The sequence below is a fragment of the Leucopleurus acutus genome, assembly GCF_964270905.1.
Source record: "Leucopleurus acutus genome assembly, chromosome: 8".
Classification (NCBI taxonomy): Eukaryota; Metazoa; Chordata; class Mammalia; order Artiodactyla; family Delphinidae; genus Leucopleurus; species Leucopleurus acutus.
In genome coordinates, this window is record NC_139151.1 from 82,374,975 (window position 1) to 82,394,440 (window position 19,466).

The 19,466-nt window shown below is 36.5% G+C and overlaps 1 protein-coding gene across 1 annotated transcript in view; it reads right to left on the reverse strand.

Annotated features, from left to right (window-relative positions):
- Positions 1–796: 796 nt before the first annotated feature.
- Positions 797–19,466, reverse strand: part of DCDC1 (doublecortin domain containing 1) — a gene marked incomplete at both ends in the record, with an annotated part of 430,017 nt that continues 411,347 nt past the window's right edge. The window contains 4 exons of the mRNA XM_082844001.1: positions 797–945; positions 3,455–3,605; positions 13,564–13,743; positions 15,023–15,159. Of these exons, the coding sequence (XP_082700127.1) occupies positions 797–945; positions 3,455–3,605; positions 13,564–13,743; positions 15,023–15,159 (617 nt within the window). The remainder of the gene's footprint in view (positions 946–3,454; positions 3,606–13,563; positions 13,744–15,022; positions 15,160–19,466) is intronic.

Below are 19,466 nucleotides of genomic sequence, written 5' to 3' on the forward strand. Positions count from 1 at the left end.
ACACAGTCTACGACTTTTGGTTACTGAGCTTATGTCAGGAATTATCCAGCTGCACTCTTGTGAACAACATCTAGCTGTGCCCCATCAGGAGTCCTGTGCTGTAACCACAAGCCAAACTGAAGGAAAGTGGGAGGAGGAAAGATCAATTCATGTGGTGTTTGGTGGCCACCAGCCATTTCATTTAGTAAATGTAGGATTTTAACATGCAAGTTTGAAAAATATAGTGGCTGAGCCAGAAACCTGTCAGTTTGAGTCAAATTTAGTATTAGGTAGTCAAAGAGTCTTTTTTATTGTCAAATTATATATGTATATATAACTCATATAGATATAAAATAAATAATAAAAAGTTATTTATATATAGAACATATATACTACATGACCCCACTAAATTTAAGTATATAACTATATATATACACTCAAATTGTCAGTCTATTTATTATCAAATTATATATATTATATAAATATATATATTATATAATTTAAAAAGTATATATAATAATATATACTACTTGACCCCACTAAATTATTTTTCAATAATAGCTAGTATTTTCCTTTTTCTTTTCCTGGAAGAAAATACACCTAAGATAGTTATTTTACTGACATTGCTTTGTCTAGTTCTGTTGTCTTTCTAAGAACAGATTTGAGGCACCAAATGCCACCCTGTGTAAAAGGTAGAGGGTATAACTTTTAAAAGAGACTGCATGGAATTATGAAAACAATGACTAATCATCATATAACATCCTGGCAAGCATATGAGTATGTCCGCACAGGCTACCCCAGCGAAACACAGCACAAACTATGATGGGTCTGACAGGAATTCACTGTGTAGAGGTACCAGAGATTGAAGCTTTGTGGATGGTGACAACACAGCGTCTGTGGCTTGAGGGCCCTGCTGCCTTCGGATTCGGGCATAATTTGCTCTGACCTCCACCAGTTGCTTTAACTCTGTTAAAAAAAAAATTATTTTGAGAGACAAGTCAATGTATTTATAGAAAATAATTAAAAGTTCAGGATGATGAAAATCTTGAAGATCCTTCAGAAATCCTCGACTCCCACGTCGGCCTCTCTCATTACACACTTGACTTGCTTATCACATCAGATATGTGTTAACATCCTTTGGATTTCTACAGAATGGCAGTTGCTAGAGAGGGCTTCCTTCCAAGCTTTTTATAAAGCCTGAATTGGAAGCTAACCTAGGAGTGGTCTAAAAACTGAGCCCACTGAAAAGATGGTAAATACAGCATTGAGAACAGTGTTCAGATTTGATGACAAACAGCATAAAGCACCCTTTTGATTTTGTTGGGGGTTTGTGTGAAAGAAACTATTCTAACAGCATCTGATTTGTTTTGCCAAAACAAATCCATTTTTCAAAGACCCAGTGTGATTCTTTGATGGCTAACTTTCACATGCTAAATGTTTTTACATTATAGCACATAAAATAAGTTTTTATAAGGTGTTTAGTTTTGAAATTCCCAGGCTGCCTTATTTTCTACTACATAGTTAAGCCAGTAGGTCACAGAAAATTATGAGTAGAATGATTAATTAAATGTCCTTTCACAGGTATATATATGTTATATATATGTGTATGTATAATATATATAAATGCTAGTAGCATTTCTCTCTTGTTTTAAAGCATTCTGAGTATTTAGATTTCTACTAAATGATTATTTCTCAATTATTTCAGGAAAAATAATAAAATGACAGCTCATACAATAAAAGAACTTTCTAAAGAGCAACTAAATTAGACTCTCTGCTATCAATCAGATTTTCTAGAACATATATCACCCACCGGAAAGAACTGAGACAACTGGGGAAACCACCAACACTTTCACCATTAAGGTAATATGGGGACCCATTTTCAGAGGAGAAGAAACAACTCTCTCACGTCATAGTAATTCATGTGGTTAAAGAACTGAAGACGCAGAAATGAATGTTTGTCTACATAGCCTGTCAAAGGTCCACAGAGCTAACAAGGAGGAAAATGGTAAGGAGAGTGATAATGTGCGTTTCTAGCTTTCTCTTTTCTCTTTGCAGTTTTTCTTGGGAACAAGTGTGCTTCTGGGAAGGCAGCCTACATATCTCTTCGTGTTTTGGATACCCTTTTGGCTAGGTTGCCTGAAGCATACTTAGCTGTATTTATCAGAAAGGCCTAATGAATACAGTGAGGCCAGGAGGGTGGGGTCCAGGTAACAGAAAGTCATCCCAAGAGTACGAAAGATTAAGCATAAATAATGAAGGGACTGGGCAAGTACCTTCTACTGCACCACTTGTTTGCTTACTATTCAATTACTTCAAGTGTGTTCATATACTCAATTAGATCGAAAACTCTTTCAGCGAAGGAACCCTGGCTTATATTTCTTTTATAGGCTATGTACTTTAGGAACACAGAAAGCTGTCAACTAATACTTATTCATGATAGGAACCCCATCATTGGTGTGTTCTTCTAAGTAATCACATAGTGAGGATCACCAAGAGCTGGAGTGAGGGGTACTGGTGAATGATGGGACAACAGAATACAAAGAATACAAAGATTGGCACCTCTTCCTTGATGTAAGATGGTGCTGGGGGAATATGTGTGGCATCCTCAGAACAGTGCTAGGCATCCCAGTAAATCCTTGTCTTCCTACTTTTTAGTTTCCGTTCCTATACTTTTATCCTTTCTGGGCTAAGGGTAAAGATATGATTGCAACTTTTTAAAAAGTTTTTGGTTTATATACCTTATATACAACATAGTAATAATAATCCTATGGTGACTTTTAAAAGAGATAATCTAGCATTAGTTATTTTAAGGACCCCAGGTAATTCACTTCTGAATCTTTTAACTTCCTTTAAAATGATATCAGTGTTCTTCAGAATATCCTGAAAATTATGTCATTGCTCATGTATACCTACTCCAGAAAAGGGTTTTAAATTCCTCAGGATAAATAGGATAAAGGACAAGAGTTAGTTTAATAACAAACGTATGTTCTTTTCCATTTCTAACATTTATCAAAGAAAATAATCAAAGGATAGACAAGATAATCAAACAAGCATATATTTACTTATTACTAAAGAAAAAAATCTGTAAACTGTATATTTGCTATTAACGAAACATTAAGTTTTAAATAACTTGCAGAGTGGGAAGTCAAGGAAGCCTCACTTTCCTCAGGGTTCATGCTAAAGAATGAATACCTTCAAAGGAGGCCCTTTAGAATTTCTACAAATAAAGCCCCTTGGATAAAATTCAAGACTAACAGAACTTGAATTCTTTAGAGCAAACAGTGTCAAAAGTGAGGTTCCAACAAATAAATACTTGAATTTAACTTTAGTAACATGGAGTAGAAAAGCGTGGAGGAGGATAATTATTAAAAATCATCATGATGGGATGTAAAATTCAGTAAACAAGCTCTTTGAAGAAACAAGCGAATGCTTTAATTCTTCAAACACTTGATGGAAAAGAAAACGTCACCCATACCTCTTTGGGTTCTAAAGCCATGCCCTGTGGACACACAGATGACCATGTCTCGCTCTATGTCGTCCCACGAGTGAATTGGCTCTCCGTCAGGGGTGTACAGTGTTCTGGCTGGGTGGGCCAGTTTGAGACGAGAGGAGCAGTCACTCAGCAGCTGAAACACAAAGGGACACACATACTGGGATGTGGAATGTCACACCATAATTACATATTAAAGAATCAACTCCTTTAAGAGAACTATTATCATGATATAAATATTCATTTTACTTACAATTGTTAGAAAGAGGTACACTGTATAGCACAGGGAACTCTACTCAATACTCTGTAATGACCTAAATGGAAAAGAATCTAAAGAAAGAGTGGATATATGCATATGTATAACTGATTCACTTTGCTGTATAGCAGAAAGTAACAACTTGTAAATCAACTAAACTCCAATAAAAGTTAAACAAAAAAAAGGAAGAGGTATAGAAGGAGATGAGAAGAAGGGCTTACAAATGTTCCCTAATGTGTTAAACGGTAAGGAACTTCAGTGCTTGTCAGTGGAGTTGTCCTTGTAGGTCTCTATTTTTCCATGTAGAAGAGGCCTCTTGCTGTTTAAGAAATGACTAAATATGAAAGACCTTGGCTTGAAGAATCTAGACTTGTTAGAATAGCTCTTTTTTTTTTTCAATGAGCAAGAAGCTGGAAGGACAAAAGCACTGACCTGGCTCTGGCCTCTGTATGACTCAGACAAGTCAGGCAACTTCCCTATGAAAGAGTCTCTTTCACTATAAAATCAAATTTTTGGTCTAACACCTCTTTGACTCTACGATTCTACGATCAAAAGTCTTTTTCTTTTCAACTGGTAAATTTAAAAACTATGTTTAGGGGCCTAATTCAATTTCTCTCAAGTTTCCTTGAAATATTCATAAAAACACATGTACAGATACGAAGTGTCAAGAGTACTAAAAAGATTGGCTAACCTGTCACCAGACCCCTAAGGGTGGTTCCATTAGTCTGAATAAGACTTTAAGACAAAACAATGCAAGCAAGCAGGAGGAAAGTAAGAGGTTTCCACACACCTGCCTGTATGGCTTTTACCTATCATGCAGGTCAAACACCTGCTCTCCCAAAATGAAGGAGCCAGGTCCACATGTGTTCCAACTCACCTTCTATACTTTTTAAAAAATTTTTTAACAGCTTTATTGAGGTTTAATTTACATGCCATAAAATTCATTAATTTCAAGTATGAAACAATCAATGATTTGTAGTAAACTGATAAAGTTGTGCAACCATCCCACAATACAATTTTAGAACATTCCCATCACCCCAAGAATCTCTCTCATGGCCACTGCAGTCACTTCTGTGACTTCTGTGACTGCAGTACTTCTTTTTATATATCGAATTAGGAGCTACAACTCACAGCAATGCAGGGTGGCAGTGGGCAGAGCTGGGCAAGTAATGGCATCTTGCATTTGGAAAATGAATCAGTAATATGAAGGAAGACATGAAAGAAGTGGTGAGATAATGCAATTCAGAGAGTGAAGTTTTCACTCACTATTGTGAGCAAGAGATGAATGCACTGAATTGAACAGTAATGGAAATTATCCCAGAATACCTTCCCATCTTTAGAGTGGGATAGTTAGAGAAGAGCAGTGGGAGAATGGACTTAAATGCAGTCCTACACCTCTTGCTAAATGACAGCCAGTCAGCAGCCATTTGATTCTGATTCAGGATCTAGGGGTGGATCCTAACAGCTCCCAAGTCAAAATTTAGGAGAACAAAGGAGAACTAATGTCTTCTGTCAAGAGATCTCTCCTTGAACGAGGAGATATAAATAGAAAAATGAACATCAGCAACTATATGAGGCTTATGAAAATATTCTACGACATAAAAATGGTATCTGTACACAAGGTGAAGATTTAACAAAAAGATTGAGAGCACAAATACATTTTAGAGAGTACCTGTATTGTGCTCCCCCCAAATTTGGTAAAATATGACTTCCATAAACACACACACACACACTCCCACACACACACAGAAATGAGATGACAACAGCTCAAAGGAAAGGAGCATTGCTGAGATGCAGGCAGAGATTATGATGGTGATAATGACGATGGTAACAACAATAGCAGTTAAAATTTACTAGCACATTCCTGTGGGCTAGAAACTTTTCTAAAAGTTTCTAAGGACAATCTAATATTTTTTCTGTGGAAACAATTATTATCCCCCTTTTGTTGATGAGAAAAATGGAGAACAAAGACATTAATATCATAACCAAGGTCACACAGCTGGTAAGAGAAGAAACAGAGGTTTAAATTGGGATGAATAGACAGCCGAATGAGAGGTAAGGAAATAAAAGACTCAAGAGCAGAATTACACTCCGTCTTAAAAGCAGGAAAAAGCAGACTCAATTTTGTAGAAAATCAAATCAGTATTAGGGAAGGCTAAGTTGAGAAAATCTCATAGGATACAGAGAAAGGATAAGACAAAATTTATGAGAAAAATGTAAAACATTTGGAATGTCAAGACATCAGATATTAAACCTATACATTATTGGTGTTACTGGAGAAGAATCCAGAATAAATTAAACTTAAGCAATTATTCAAAACACAGAAGAAAACGTTCGTGTTTCAAAGACCCATGTCTTCAGATCAAATAGGCTAACCTAGGATAAGGCACAGTTAATGAAAAAAATGACTAGTATTTAAATATAACTGGGCAAAAAGTATGACTTTCAGACATGGGGGAAAAATTCAGTTATGTTTAGACCTGTTTTCTGCAACAATGAATACCAAAAAAAAAAAAAAATGAAAGAAAATCTCTGAAGTTTTTAGGGGAAAAGGTTTCAGTATAAGAACTCAGTATCCAGCTAAATTATTACTTAGGTTACAGGAAACAAAAGATATCCTTATGTGTACAAAAACTCAGAAAACATATCACTCAGATACATTTCGGATTATTAAAAAATGAATGAAATTCCATCACCATGGAAAAGTCATAATATAAAGTGACTAATATTAAGCAGTAAGACCATGATACACCTGTTATAAAAATGGTCAGAAAATAAATGAATTTAAAATTTTAAGGTAAGTCTCCATAGAGAAAAAATAAAGTAAAAATGTAAGACATCACCAAAAAGGGACATGGGCAAGGAAAAGAGAAACCAAAGCATTCAAACTTTCTAGCTATTCATGGGGGAAAAAGATGCTGTTTCTTCTTTTTTCCATCATTAGGAATATTTACTTTTATGATTATAATCAATGCAATAAAACAAAAAATCAGAATAAGAGAAACAGTTCTTCTAAAGGGGTAGGCAAAACCATCACCATGTGAACTCTGTATGATTTCATTCTTAGAAAATTTATGTAAATTGAATGAGAAATTAATAACAAAAAGAATGCTTAGTAAAGTGGCCAAGCACAAAATAAATTATAAAACATCAGTAGTTTTATGTTGTTCACCAAAAAAAAGTATTTAAAAAAATACAGTGGGGGTAAATTCATCCCAACATCAAACCAACTCAGAATGTCAATTATTTTAAAATGTGAGGCCCTTCCTTATAAAAAATTATAAAATTTTACTGAAGGACAAAAAAAAGATGTATATGTATATAAAACAATGCCAGAGAATTCAATCTGGCTGCAAAGATTGAATATTGTAAAAGGTGTCAATTCTTATGAAAGTAATTAATAGCCTAACATAACTACAGTCAAAACTCCTGTAGGATGATTTTAGGGTGTTGAAATGTAATTCCAAACTTCATCTATAAAAATCAACAGGCAAGGATAATCAAGTAAAGTCTGAAAACAAAGTACAACATTAGGCAACTTCTATCAGATATTAAAATATATTAAAAAGCTATAGTAATTCTAAAAGTATTAGATAGCCTAAAAGCAGAAGTTAATAAGAATTTAGTATATTATAAAGTTTGTATTCCAGCTCAATGGGGAGAACAAAAAAGATTATTCAGCAAGTAGGGCTGAGATAATAATTTTAAGCCAATAAATAAAACAGACAAAATAGCTTCACTCAAATTTTACACCAGAAGGAAGTTTCACACAGTTTAAAAAGTAAACGGGAAAGACACAATTATAAAAATCTTAAGATGAATCTTTATATGACATAAGGATAGTAAAATACTATTGGAACATGAAAAGCAAAGAACAAACTTTTAAAATATATTAATTTCTGTACCTTAAAAAATCTGACACAATGGCAAATTGGATCATTGTTACAATAAATCTAACAAAGTTACACATAGTAGGCTTGTTACTTTAAAAAAAGAAGATTCATATCAGTGTGAAAAATACTTCCAGCAGAAAAATAGCAAAGAATTTGTCAGGAATTCACAGATTACTAATAAATGGTAAAACAAAGCAAAACAAGTCAAAATCACTTTTACAAATAATTAAAGACATATAAATTAAAGCATGGGTATAACATTCTCTCCTGTCAACCTGCAAATACATGTTTCTAAGTGATGGCAATTAGCATTGTTGATAACTCATGTAAACAGCAGGTAAGTGGGAACTCTCATTCACCACTTGTGGGAGCACTGACTCCTGAAATGGTCCTAGAAAACAAGCTGGCGATAGCTATCAAAATTCTCAAGCACATTTACATAATTTGACCTAGCAATTCTTCTAGGAATTTATCTGGGGGAAATAATCAGAAAATTAAATAAAGATTTATATATAGATATGTTCACTGGAGCATGCTTTATGATAGCAAAAAATTAAAAACAATCTAAATGGCAAACAATAGAAAACTGGATGAGTAAGTAATAATCCATCCAGTTGATAGAAGATGATGATGCCATTGAAAATAATGTTTTGTTAAAGAATATTAAACTATGTGGGCAAACAGTCACAACAGTTTGTTAGGCGAATAACACAGGTTGCAAAATTATATATATACCGTGTGATCTACTATGATCACAATGGCAAACAAATATATAAATAACCATGTAGAAACCATAGGAATATATCTACTAAAATTTTAATAACTGTGGTTATTTGTGGGTGATAGAATTTTCATTTCTTTCTTGGTGCTTTTCCTTTTTCTAATATTAATGCACTGGCTGTATGTTGTTTTATAATTAGAAAACAGAACAAATGTTATTCAAATAATCAAAAAATTCATAGTGATTACAATAGATTCGTATGCTTCATATGGTTTTGCAGTTTTTCTAAATTTTCCATAACAATAGTCACTATCTTAGACTGCTTGGGCTGCCAAAACAAATACCATTGACTGAGTGGCTTAAACAAAGGAAATTTATTTCTCACCGCTCTGGAGGCTGGCAAGTCAAGATCAAGCTGTGGTTTGATTTGGTTTCTGGTGAGAGCTCCTCCTGGCTTACAGACAGCTAGCTGCCTTCCTCATATGATGGGAGAAGAGAGAGAGATCGCTCTTTTTCTCTTCTTATAAACCCACAAATGTTATCAGGTTAGGGCCCCACCCTTAAGGTCATTTAACCTTAATTGCCTCCTAAAAGCTCTATCCCCAAATACAATCACATTGGGGGTTAGGGCTTTAACATAAGAATTCGGGGGGTGGGAGGTGGAGACACACAATTCAGCCCATAGCAGTTATATATTTTTCTGCTCCAAGGCAGCCAGAGAGTATGATTAACTGAGTTTCTATCTGGACTGGGAGCAGTGGGGAGCTGTCCTAGAATTGTGTGGATATGTCTCTGGGAGAAATTCCTGTAGCTTGAAAAGATCCCACATAAGGATAATTCTTATACTTTCCCCTACTTTACCACTAAAACGTCACTCGTCTATAGAGACTGTGTCCTGTTTATAATCAGAAAAATAAATATAATTTAATAACGGCATATACCAAATACAAAATATGACTTAAATCTGTAGCTATTTCACTCGGCGTTCACAAAGATCTATTTACATGAGACTCAGTTAATGAGTTTACAAAAATCTTTTAAAAGTAAATTTGAAAACAAAAGGCATTTTCAGTACAATTAGGTTCTAAAATATCTAGTTAGCTTATGACCTTTAATGACATTCTTAATTCTCAGTTTTTCAAATATATCCAAATTTACTCAAGTACCTTCTTTAAAGTGGGTAATATAAATTAAATGTTTGTAATTTTTGCAATAACAAAAACTCATAATAAAAGAACAATGTTCTATACATAATTCTTCACCCACAATCTCTTTTGTGAGCTTTCATGGGCCAGGTCCTCTCAGAGTGGCTCACGTGGGCATCACAGAACTATTTCATATTCCCTGAGGACATGAGGTACTTGCCTCTCCAAATCAAAAAAATCTGTTTCTCATTCTTTCAGCTTCCACTCACGCATTCAGAACTGTGCTTGGCTGTGAGAGAACACATTGCTTTTGAGATTCTGTAGAATCAGAGAGAGGTTGCTGGGATGAGAGGAGACAGATGCTTTAGGACCATAGAAGGAGGGGCCCTGATAGTCATAAATCAGAGAAAGATGATGGCCCTGAAGAAAGAGCCACTAACCCTAGAGAGGGTGTCACCTTGGTGCACTGATGACAGATGAGCCTACACCAGTTGGAGGTGAGAGTTTGCTCCAGCCATGTTCAAAGACTGGGTAGGAAGAATGTGGTTCAATCACCCAGAATAGCCACAGCAGTGAACGAAGTTGAGGGAAAGCCTGCATTAGATGGGATTCAAATACCTTCTGGGGGTTTCATTACAGAAAGTAGAGTGAAGCACCTTGAAATGCATTCTGCTCCTCATTCTTCTGGTAAAAGTACCAACCATTGAAACTCTGAGCTTCTCTGGAATTGGTGTTGTTAGCCAGATTCCCCTAGTAAAATCTGAACCCTACTCTTCCTGTTGTTCATTTGTTTCACACACACAGTCCATTCTCCTGAACCTTCCTTTACAGCCTGAGAGCCTGAAAGGATACATTTCTAACTGATGACAAAGAATCTCATTCAGATCCCTAAAATCAAAATCAAAACAGAAAAGGGAAAGAAAGAGATTAGAAAGAACATTTTTTAAATAAAGCAAAAGAAGAAATAACATGCAGAAAACTTTCTAGACATTGCCTAAGTAGCTTTCTACACACAGGCCACATTAGTCTCCCCAAAACATTGGTTTTACTATGCCATGACCTTATTCAGAGACAAACTAGTGGTTCATGCACTCTAGTCTGGGGTAGTGTAATGGACTGAACTGTGTCCTTCCCCAGACTCACAGGCTGAAAAGACACTAGAGCTCTCTCTCCACATGTGCTCAGAGGAAAGGCTCTGAGAGGACACAGTGGTGAGAAGTCAGCCATCTGCCACCCAGAAAAAGAGTCCACATCAGAAGCCAACCCTGCTGGCATCTTGATCTTGGACTTTCCAGCCTCCAGAAGTGTGAGCAATAAATTTCTGTTGTCTGAGCCACCCAGTCTGTGGTATTTTGTTATAGCAGCCCAAATAGACTATACAGAGAGTATGTGGTGTCCACCCTATATGCTTTTTTTTTTTTTTTTTTTGCGGTACACGGCCCTCTCACCGCTGTGGCCTCTCCCGTTGCAGAGCACAGGCTCTGGACACGCAGGCCCAGTGGCCATGGCTCACGGGCCCAGCCGCTCCACGGCATGTGGGATCTTCCCGGACCGGGGCACGAACCCGTGTCCCCTGCATCAGCAGGCAGACTCTCAACCACTGTGCCACCAGGGAAGCCTACCCTATATGCTTTTGAACAGTCTCTCCAGTTGTCTGTATCTCTCCCTAATTCTCAGTCCAGGTACCATCTACTTGTATGTTTATGAATTCTAACACCCATACCTCTGTGTGTGATGCCCCTCGTGCTTGTTAATGCTTTTTTCTGCCTAAATGTTGAATCTCACCCATTTCTCAAGTTCCATCAGAGCTCCTGGTTGCGTCCTCTGGGGAGCCTTTCTCCTTCACCCCAGGTGGGCCCAGTGTTCCCTCCTCTGAACTACTGAACTTCCTGTATGTACTACTGACCTGACCTTTATCACATGCTGTTAGTATTTCTCTAAGAGGAAGGTCAGCTCCCTTAGCAAATTTTTCTTACAATCTGTGTTCATCATAACCAAATATGGAACACAAAGAAAAACACATAATAAAGAAATACCACTTTTATTAGGCCACCAGTAATAAGACCATCCAATAAACACTTCCAAAAATAAAATCCTTCCAGTCTTTTTCTTTTAGGCTTGTGCATGTATGTATATAGAATCTAACTCTACGTGCTTTATAGTATGCTTCTTTCATTTAGTATATCTTGAACATCTTTATTGCCATTCTTTCTAAAGTGATTTTAATTATGGTAATATTCCATCCTATACACTATAATTCATTTAACCAACTCCCTATTGATAAGTGTTTATTTCTAATCCATATATGTTATAAATAGCCCCATGATAATTATTCTTACCAAACAAACTTTGCATAAATTCATGAAAATATCCTTGGGATAAGGTTCTAGAAGTGCATTTTCTTATGATTTGTATAGCCACATGGTCCTCCAAAAAGTTTTACTTCCATCGACATGAGAGTGCCATTTCTCTATAAACCTAAGTAAAGCTTGATATATTTTCAAATGTTTTGCCAGTTGGAAGTATGCATTTAATGCGAACATAGATCATGTGTCATTTTATTCCTCCTATTGCTATAGGTTAACCTGTCAATTATACTGCACTATAAAGTTTTCAAACCCTTTTCACACACATAAATTAGGATAATACTTTACAGCATCTAGCACAGTGCCCTTTATGTACAAAGTTCATAAAAAATTATATGATCATGGAATAATATGTATGGCATGGCTTTTATATGCTACATGAGAGTCACATAAATCAAAAAGTCATTCTTTCACCAGGTATATGTAATTTTTGTAAAAGTTATGGTAAGTTTTTGCTATCCTGAGCCTGACAGGCTATCTTTAATCCTCGTCTCTGCTCTACTTTTTATTTATTAATCATTTCATATTCCCTCACTAAGGTATCAGTTCTAGTTGCAATGGTTACATGCATCTTAAGACTTAACATCTGCAATACAAACTCTGTGATTTTCAAAGAAACCAGCAAGGAAGAAACATTTCAGGTTTGTTATAGAAACTGTTCTAGGGTGTTCTCTCCTGAAAAAGTTTCACTCATTTTAAAAAATCACTTTCCTTTTTCTTCCTCATGTATATGAAGTTCCGTTACTTGTATTCCTAGTTTTGAATTTATTGTCTGCATTTTTCTCTCTTCTTTCTCAAAGACAGCAAATCGGCTGTCAACTTCTGAGATGCAATTGCTTTCAGAGTTCTTATCCAAAGTCCTTGTCAAAGAGAAGTGGTCTCCATCACACTTTGAAATCACCAACCTTCAGGGGCACAACTCCTCTGAGGTGCCCCTGCCACTCTAGGTGCCCCCATGAGCCTCCATGAACTCCTCCAGGCCTGCCTGTTGCACTGTCTTGCCTTTCCTTCCATCTCCCACCAACATCTCACCTTTATATGACTTCCTCTTGTCCCAGAAAAAATTATAAAAACATTTCACAAATAATAAAGCCCAACAACTATTATAAGATATCACTGCAACAAATAAGACTTTAAAAAATTCTACCAAAATCCATTTATTAGGTACCTAAAGTTTTCATTTAAAGACTAAGACAAAATGTCAACTTTTAGAATTGTATCATTGATATTGCAAACAATAAATGAACTGCTACTCATCTTTTCTTTAGTCAATGTTTTAATTCTGGAAAGTGGAAAGTTTGCCATAGTTCCAAGAATCTGTGTGACAAGAATATGATAGATTTCCTCTAGTGAATACTGTTGTTTTCCCCACGGGGAACATATCCAGTGAATAATCACTCTTTTGTGAACTAGGTTTAAAATGGAACAGGAAAACTATTTTAAATTATCTTAAAGTTTAGATTTACTCTAAACTTGGGTGCAATGAGTTTAATTGTCATTGTTCTCTGCTGGCCAAGTGTCATATTCTGATGCACACATTATGTCAGACAGCACTGGACTCCACCCTGTGAGGAAAGTATTACTCCCATTTTAGAGATGAGAAAATGAGATTTAGAGAGGTAAAATAATTTGCCTGACCTAACAATCTATAAATGTCAGCGCTGGAATTTGAAAACAGGCCTATAAAACACTCTCCTTTCACACTAGGTTTACCTCTGAAATAGTTCTGCCCCGGGCATAAGTACCATCTTCAGGTCTGCCTCCATTTAGGTAAATCCACGCTCGTTTTGCATCGGGTTGCTTATACAAGCTGCTCCTCTTGAATGATATACATTTAGGTGCAGTTGGAGAATTTCCCTTGGATTGCAGTTCTTGGACTTCAGAAAGCTGTGCCTGTTAAGAAAAGCCCAGAGAATGCCGTGGGTAGAGAAGTGTCTGTTTAGTGTGTATGCGTGTGTGTCTGTGTGTGTGTCTGTGTGTGTGTGTGCATGTGCGTGTAGAATATGCTAAAAGAAATATCTTATAATTGTACATCATACGGAAAAAAGATTTAGGAATTACATTACCCTCTCCTATCACTGACTCTTCTGTAAATTCCCCTTGCTTCAATGCATCACTGTAAGCAATAATAATCATTAGAGTAGTGATAATAAGGCACTTATTTTGGCAAAGCACTTAACTTTCATTTATAATTTGGAGAAATAAATAGAGATATGTTTTTGGATTTTTGCATGGCGTTTCTCCTACTGAGTGATTTCTCTGCATCTAACAAATAAGTTTTTGATTAGAATCACAGCATCATTTCCTTTAACCAAGACATGCTTAAGGGAATGTACATGACTATTGTTTAAATCTTTACTCTCTGTCTTTTAAAATACAGCAGCCACCTTTATATTCTGCCAGATCCCTGCCAGGCAGCTTTTCATCCTACTTCAAGCATGTCCTAGTTCAATGCTTTGCATTCATTCCCTGGTCAGTGATTTATCCTTCTTAGCTTGGCAAGAAGTCATATTTCTAGCAATGTCAATTTCTTTTTTCTAGTAACCTTGACTTGGGCACACGCCTAAGATTTAGATTGAACACATTTCATGATTTGAGAAACCCTATTAAATAAGAACACATCATTTTGATGAAAAACTTCACAAAGCAAAAAGTTTTCCCAGGTCTCTCTATCCCCAATCCTCTCTCAACAGCCGACCTTTCTCTTCTCGTCTTTTTCATGTCTAATCCTGTCTGATTAATCAATTGGATTGAAACTGCTTTTTGAATTCCTCACTTCTGAATGTCTCCATTGAAATTAGTATTTTGCTCCTTCCTCTTTTTACATATTGAGACATACCCTTAGGAGTGATGAGCAATGAAGGCATAAGGCTCAACTTGACTACATTTATTATAATTACCTTTGTACATATCCACTGGGCCTTTTTCTCTTCTTTGCTAAGGTCATAATTTCTGGTCTCCATTCAAACAAAACAGACTTTCATATGAGCTGGCTGTGGCTTAGATAGTTACTCTCCAAATGCCAACTCAATGCTTGGCATATGCTTATGTGGTCATTACTGACCAGATGCCGAGAATATATTAATAGCATAATTTAAAAATTCAATACTGTACTTTTAAAAGCTTATAAAAGAGCCTGAGTCTTTAATGTCTGGAGTCCTAAAGATCATACCTCTGTATGTCTTATAAGGTCCATGAGTTTAATTTCCTCTTGAGTCTGCTTAGTCCAGCCTCCTTCCACTACCACCGGCTGCACAGGGCTTTTGTTGGGAACCATGGTGGCTGGCTGACATGCTGCTACCCGCCGCCCTGGGGAAAGAAGTCTCTGGAAATGTTTCTGATGATAGGCTTTCAGATTTCAAATAAATTGGTTTGGCTTTCTATGCATAAATCATTTCACTTGGGAGCAGAGGGTAAAATACTAAATATATCATAAAAGCAAAGATGCCTAAGGTAATAAGATCTAACAATGTCTCTTCATATGGGAGCTTGAGGCTTTAAATAGCCAGGATATGCATACTCAGTGTACAGATGGAAAAGAAAGATAACACGCTGACTTCCACACTGGCCCCAACCTCTCATCCATGATATGGTTCAGCGGTAATTTAGTCAAATAGAATCCATGACCTATATAGCCCATCATCTCTTCCAGTCATGGAACATATGTTTTGTTCTCTTCACTAATAATAAGCCTTTCCCCCACAATTAGTTTAGCAGCCTGGGGATTAAGTATTTCTAAAATAATATTAACCCAAGAGACAGGAGGCCTTTTTTTTCTTCTATCTAATAATACCCTGCGAACACGATTAGTTTCTGACACCTCTGCTGTGTCCTCTGGGCTCTTAAGAAGCTGTGGTAAGAGAAAATATTTATCGGAATGGTGTATTCTAAAGAATCACAGGCATACATTAATAAGTGTGGTGATTTGAATTTATGCATTCTTTCAGCTAGACCACTTTAAATCATTATAAAAGAGGTTTAAAGGTCACACTTATTAAATTGTTTTCTTTTTCTGGGTTGAAGATATACTGAGCACTGAGTCTCAGACTGATCTCGAAACTTCTTAAGTACAAATAATGCTTTCTCTTGGATGTTCCTTCTAGAAACCTATGTTGAACATCAGGTATGAGTCAGGCATTGTGCTGGATGGTGCACATACAAAACACGTTCGAGACTAAGTCCTTGCCTCAAAGGCTTACACTTTGGCAAGGAAGGCAAATGTCAAGGAAATGATTACACCAATAACTGATTGTAACTGTGTTGCACCATGGAAGTACAGAGTGTGTAAAAGCATGTAAAACAGGTTGCTGACCTAGTCTGAAGTGTCAGAAAAGGCTTTTTTGAGAAAGTAACACTTAGGTGGATAAAATAATAGAAATACTGAAATGACGTTAAGTCCTAATTTTGTTGCCAGGAGACTTATAATGTGCAGGTTTTCATACCGTGGCTACGAACAAAACATTTTGAAAATAACTCAGTATTTGTAGAGGATAACACATTTGTGCTCTTATAGCTCAAGTTTGTGTAAATAGATCCAGCAATAAAAATAGGTGGCAGAAATGACTTTTCAGGGAAATCAGAACTCTATGTACCTAATAAGCATTCATATGCAATTTATGGTATGGAGAAAACATAACTGAATTAACAGCCAATGAGTTACAGTGACAATGCCATTAGGCAACATGTTTTGGAGAAGAGCACAGTGGCACCAGAAAAATACATAACAGAAATTAATGCCAAACATAGTTTTCAGCTGACTCTATTCATAATGTACAGACAACATTAATTTATCTGCATAAATTCTTGTGGATAACATCTCAATAAATATTTTATTTATAATGCATTTTGAACACTAAAATTTTGCTCAACTAAAGACAGTTCTCCAATAGTTTATCATTTACACCGTTAAGAGCCAGGATTTGAATATAAGAAAGAGCAAAAAACATATGCATTATTGTTTTTTGTCAACTTGTTTCTAATGGTCTTAAGAAAATGAAAGCATTTGCACTCTAACTTTTATAAAGGGACATAATATCATCACAAAAGATTTTCATAATAAACTATCCTTTATGTAGGTAAGAATAACAAATAGAAACAAAACAAAAATGTATTGAATAAATTACTTTTTATTTTCTTATTACATTTTCCATATATTCTGTTTTATTTCACATGTGATTGGTGGGGGAGGGGGGAAGATAATATCTAACTATTAATGGGGAAAGCTAGAGAATGTGGGTACTTTGTTGTTCTCTCAGACTATAAATCTCACCTGGACAGCTCTCCTCATACCTCTCCTTTATTGGGAGGGCCCATCCTGGTTCAGCACCATATGTGCCCGAAAGGATTAGTCCACCTCATTTGGGGTTTCAGTTAGCAGATCCATTTAGCTCTCACACTAAATAAAATGTTCCAGCATTGCCTTTATATGTAACAAAGGTGATACTTTGGCCTGATCTGCCATCCTTCAGTTTTGTTTATCTGTTTTTAAGATCCCAACTGGGAAAATGGACTGCCTTCTCAGGAATCCCTGTTCTAATGTTTAGTGAATATTCATTCTGTACTAAGCATGTAGTAAATATCTGGCATTTGTAACTTAATCATAAAAACCCCACAAAGTTATTACTACAATTTCATTAATATTAGCAATGATCATGCTTACAAATGAAATGTAAAATCAGCTTACCATAGTACTTTGTACACAGTATATGCTCAATAAAAATTTGCTGTATTTACCAATCCTTATAATAATACGATATAATTGATTTGGTCACTGTTCATACCTCCCAAACCTCCTCTTTCATCCAATGCTCAAGAAGCTCACAATTCAGAGGCAGACCTGTGGAGCCCCAATCCTGAGTTGGCCACAATCCAAGGGCCGGAAACCTGATTCCCTTCTGACTTGCCCATCATTCAGCCATGTGGATGACAGGGTCTTGGTGCACTGGCCAGGTGTCAGGCCTGAGCCTCTGAGGTGGGAGAGCTGAGTTCAGGACATTAGACCACCAGAGACCTCCCAGCCCCACGTAATATCAGTCCCCGAGAGCTCTCCCAGAGATCTCTGTCTCAACGCTAAGACCCAGCTCCACTCAACGACCAGCAAGCTCCAGTGCTGGACACCCCATGGCAAACAACTAGCAAGGCAGGAACACAACCCCACCCACTGGCAGAGAGGCTACCTAAAATCATAGTAAGTTCACAGACACCCCAAAACACACCACCAGACGTGGTCCTGCCCACCAGAAAGACAAGATCCATCCTCAACCACCAGAACACAGGCAACAGTCCCCTCTACCAGGAAGCTTACACACCCACTGAACCAAACTTAGCCATGGGGGCAGACACCAAAAACAATGGGAACTATGAACCTGCAGCCTGTGAAAAGGAGACCCCAAACACCGTAGGTTAAGTAAAATGAGAAGACAGAGAAATATGCAGCAGATGAAGAAGCAAAGTAAAAACCCACCAGACCAAACAAATGAAGAGGAAATAGGCAGTCTACCTGAAAAAGAATTCAGAGTAATGATAGTAAAGATGATCCCAAATCTTAGAAATAGAATGGAGAAGATATAAGAAATGTTTAACAAGGACCTAGAAGAACTAAAGAGCAAACAAACAATGATGAACAACACAATAAATGAAATTAAAAATTCTCTAGAAGGAATCAATAGCAGAATAACGGAGGTAGAAGAATGGATAAGTAACCTGGAAGATAAAATAGTGGAAATAACTACCATTGAGCAGAATAAAGAAAAAAGAGTGAAAAGAAAAGACAGTCTCAGAGACTTCTGGGACAACATTAAATGCACCAACATTTGAATTGTAGGGGTCCCAGAAGAAGAAGAGAAAAAAAAGGGACTGAGAAAATACTTGAAGAGATTATAGTTGAAAACTTCCCTACTATGGGAAAGGAAAGTGTCAGTCAGGTCCAGGAAGTGCAGAGAGTCCCATACAGGATAAAGCCAAGGAAAAACACCCAAGACACATATTAATCAAACTCTCAAAAATTGAATACAAAGAAAAAATATTAACAACAGCAAGGGAAAAGCAACAAATAATACACAAGGGAATCCCCATAAAGTTAACAGCTGATCTTTTAGCAGAAACTCTGCAAGCCGGAAGGGAGTGGCAGGATATATTGAAAGTGATGAAAGGGAAAAACCTACAACCAAGATTACTCTACCCAGCAAGGATCTCATTCAGATTCAGTGGAGAAATTAAAACCTTTACAGACAAGCAAAAGCTAAGAGAGCTCAACACCACCAAACCAGCTTTACAACAAATGCTAAAGGAACTTCTCTAGGCAGGAAACACAAGAGAAGGAAAAGACCTACAATAACAAACCCAAAACAATTAAGAAAATGGTAATAGGAACATACATATTGATAATTACCTTAAATATAAATGGATTAAATGTTCCAACCAAAAGACATAATTGGCTGAATGGATACAAAAACAAGACCTATATATATGCTGTCTATAAGAGACTCATTTCAGACCTAGGGACACATACAGACTGAAAGTGGGGATGAAAAAAGGTATTCCATGCAAATGGAAATCAGAAGAAAGCTGGAGTAGCAATTCTCATATCAGACAAAATAGACTTTAAGATAAAGACT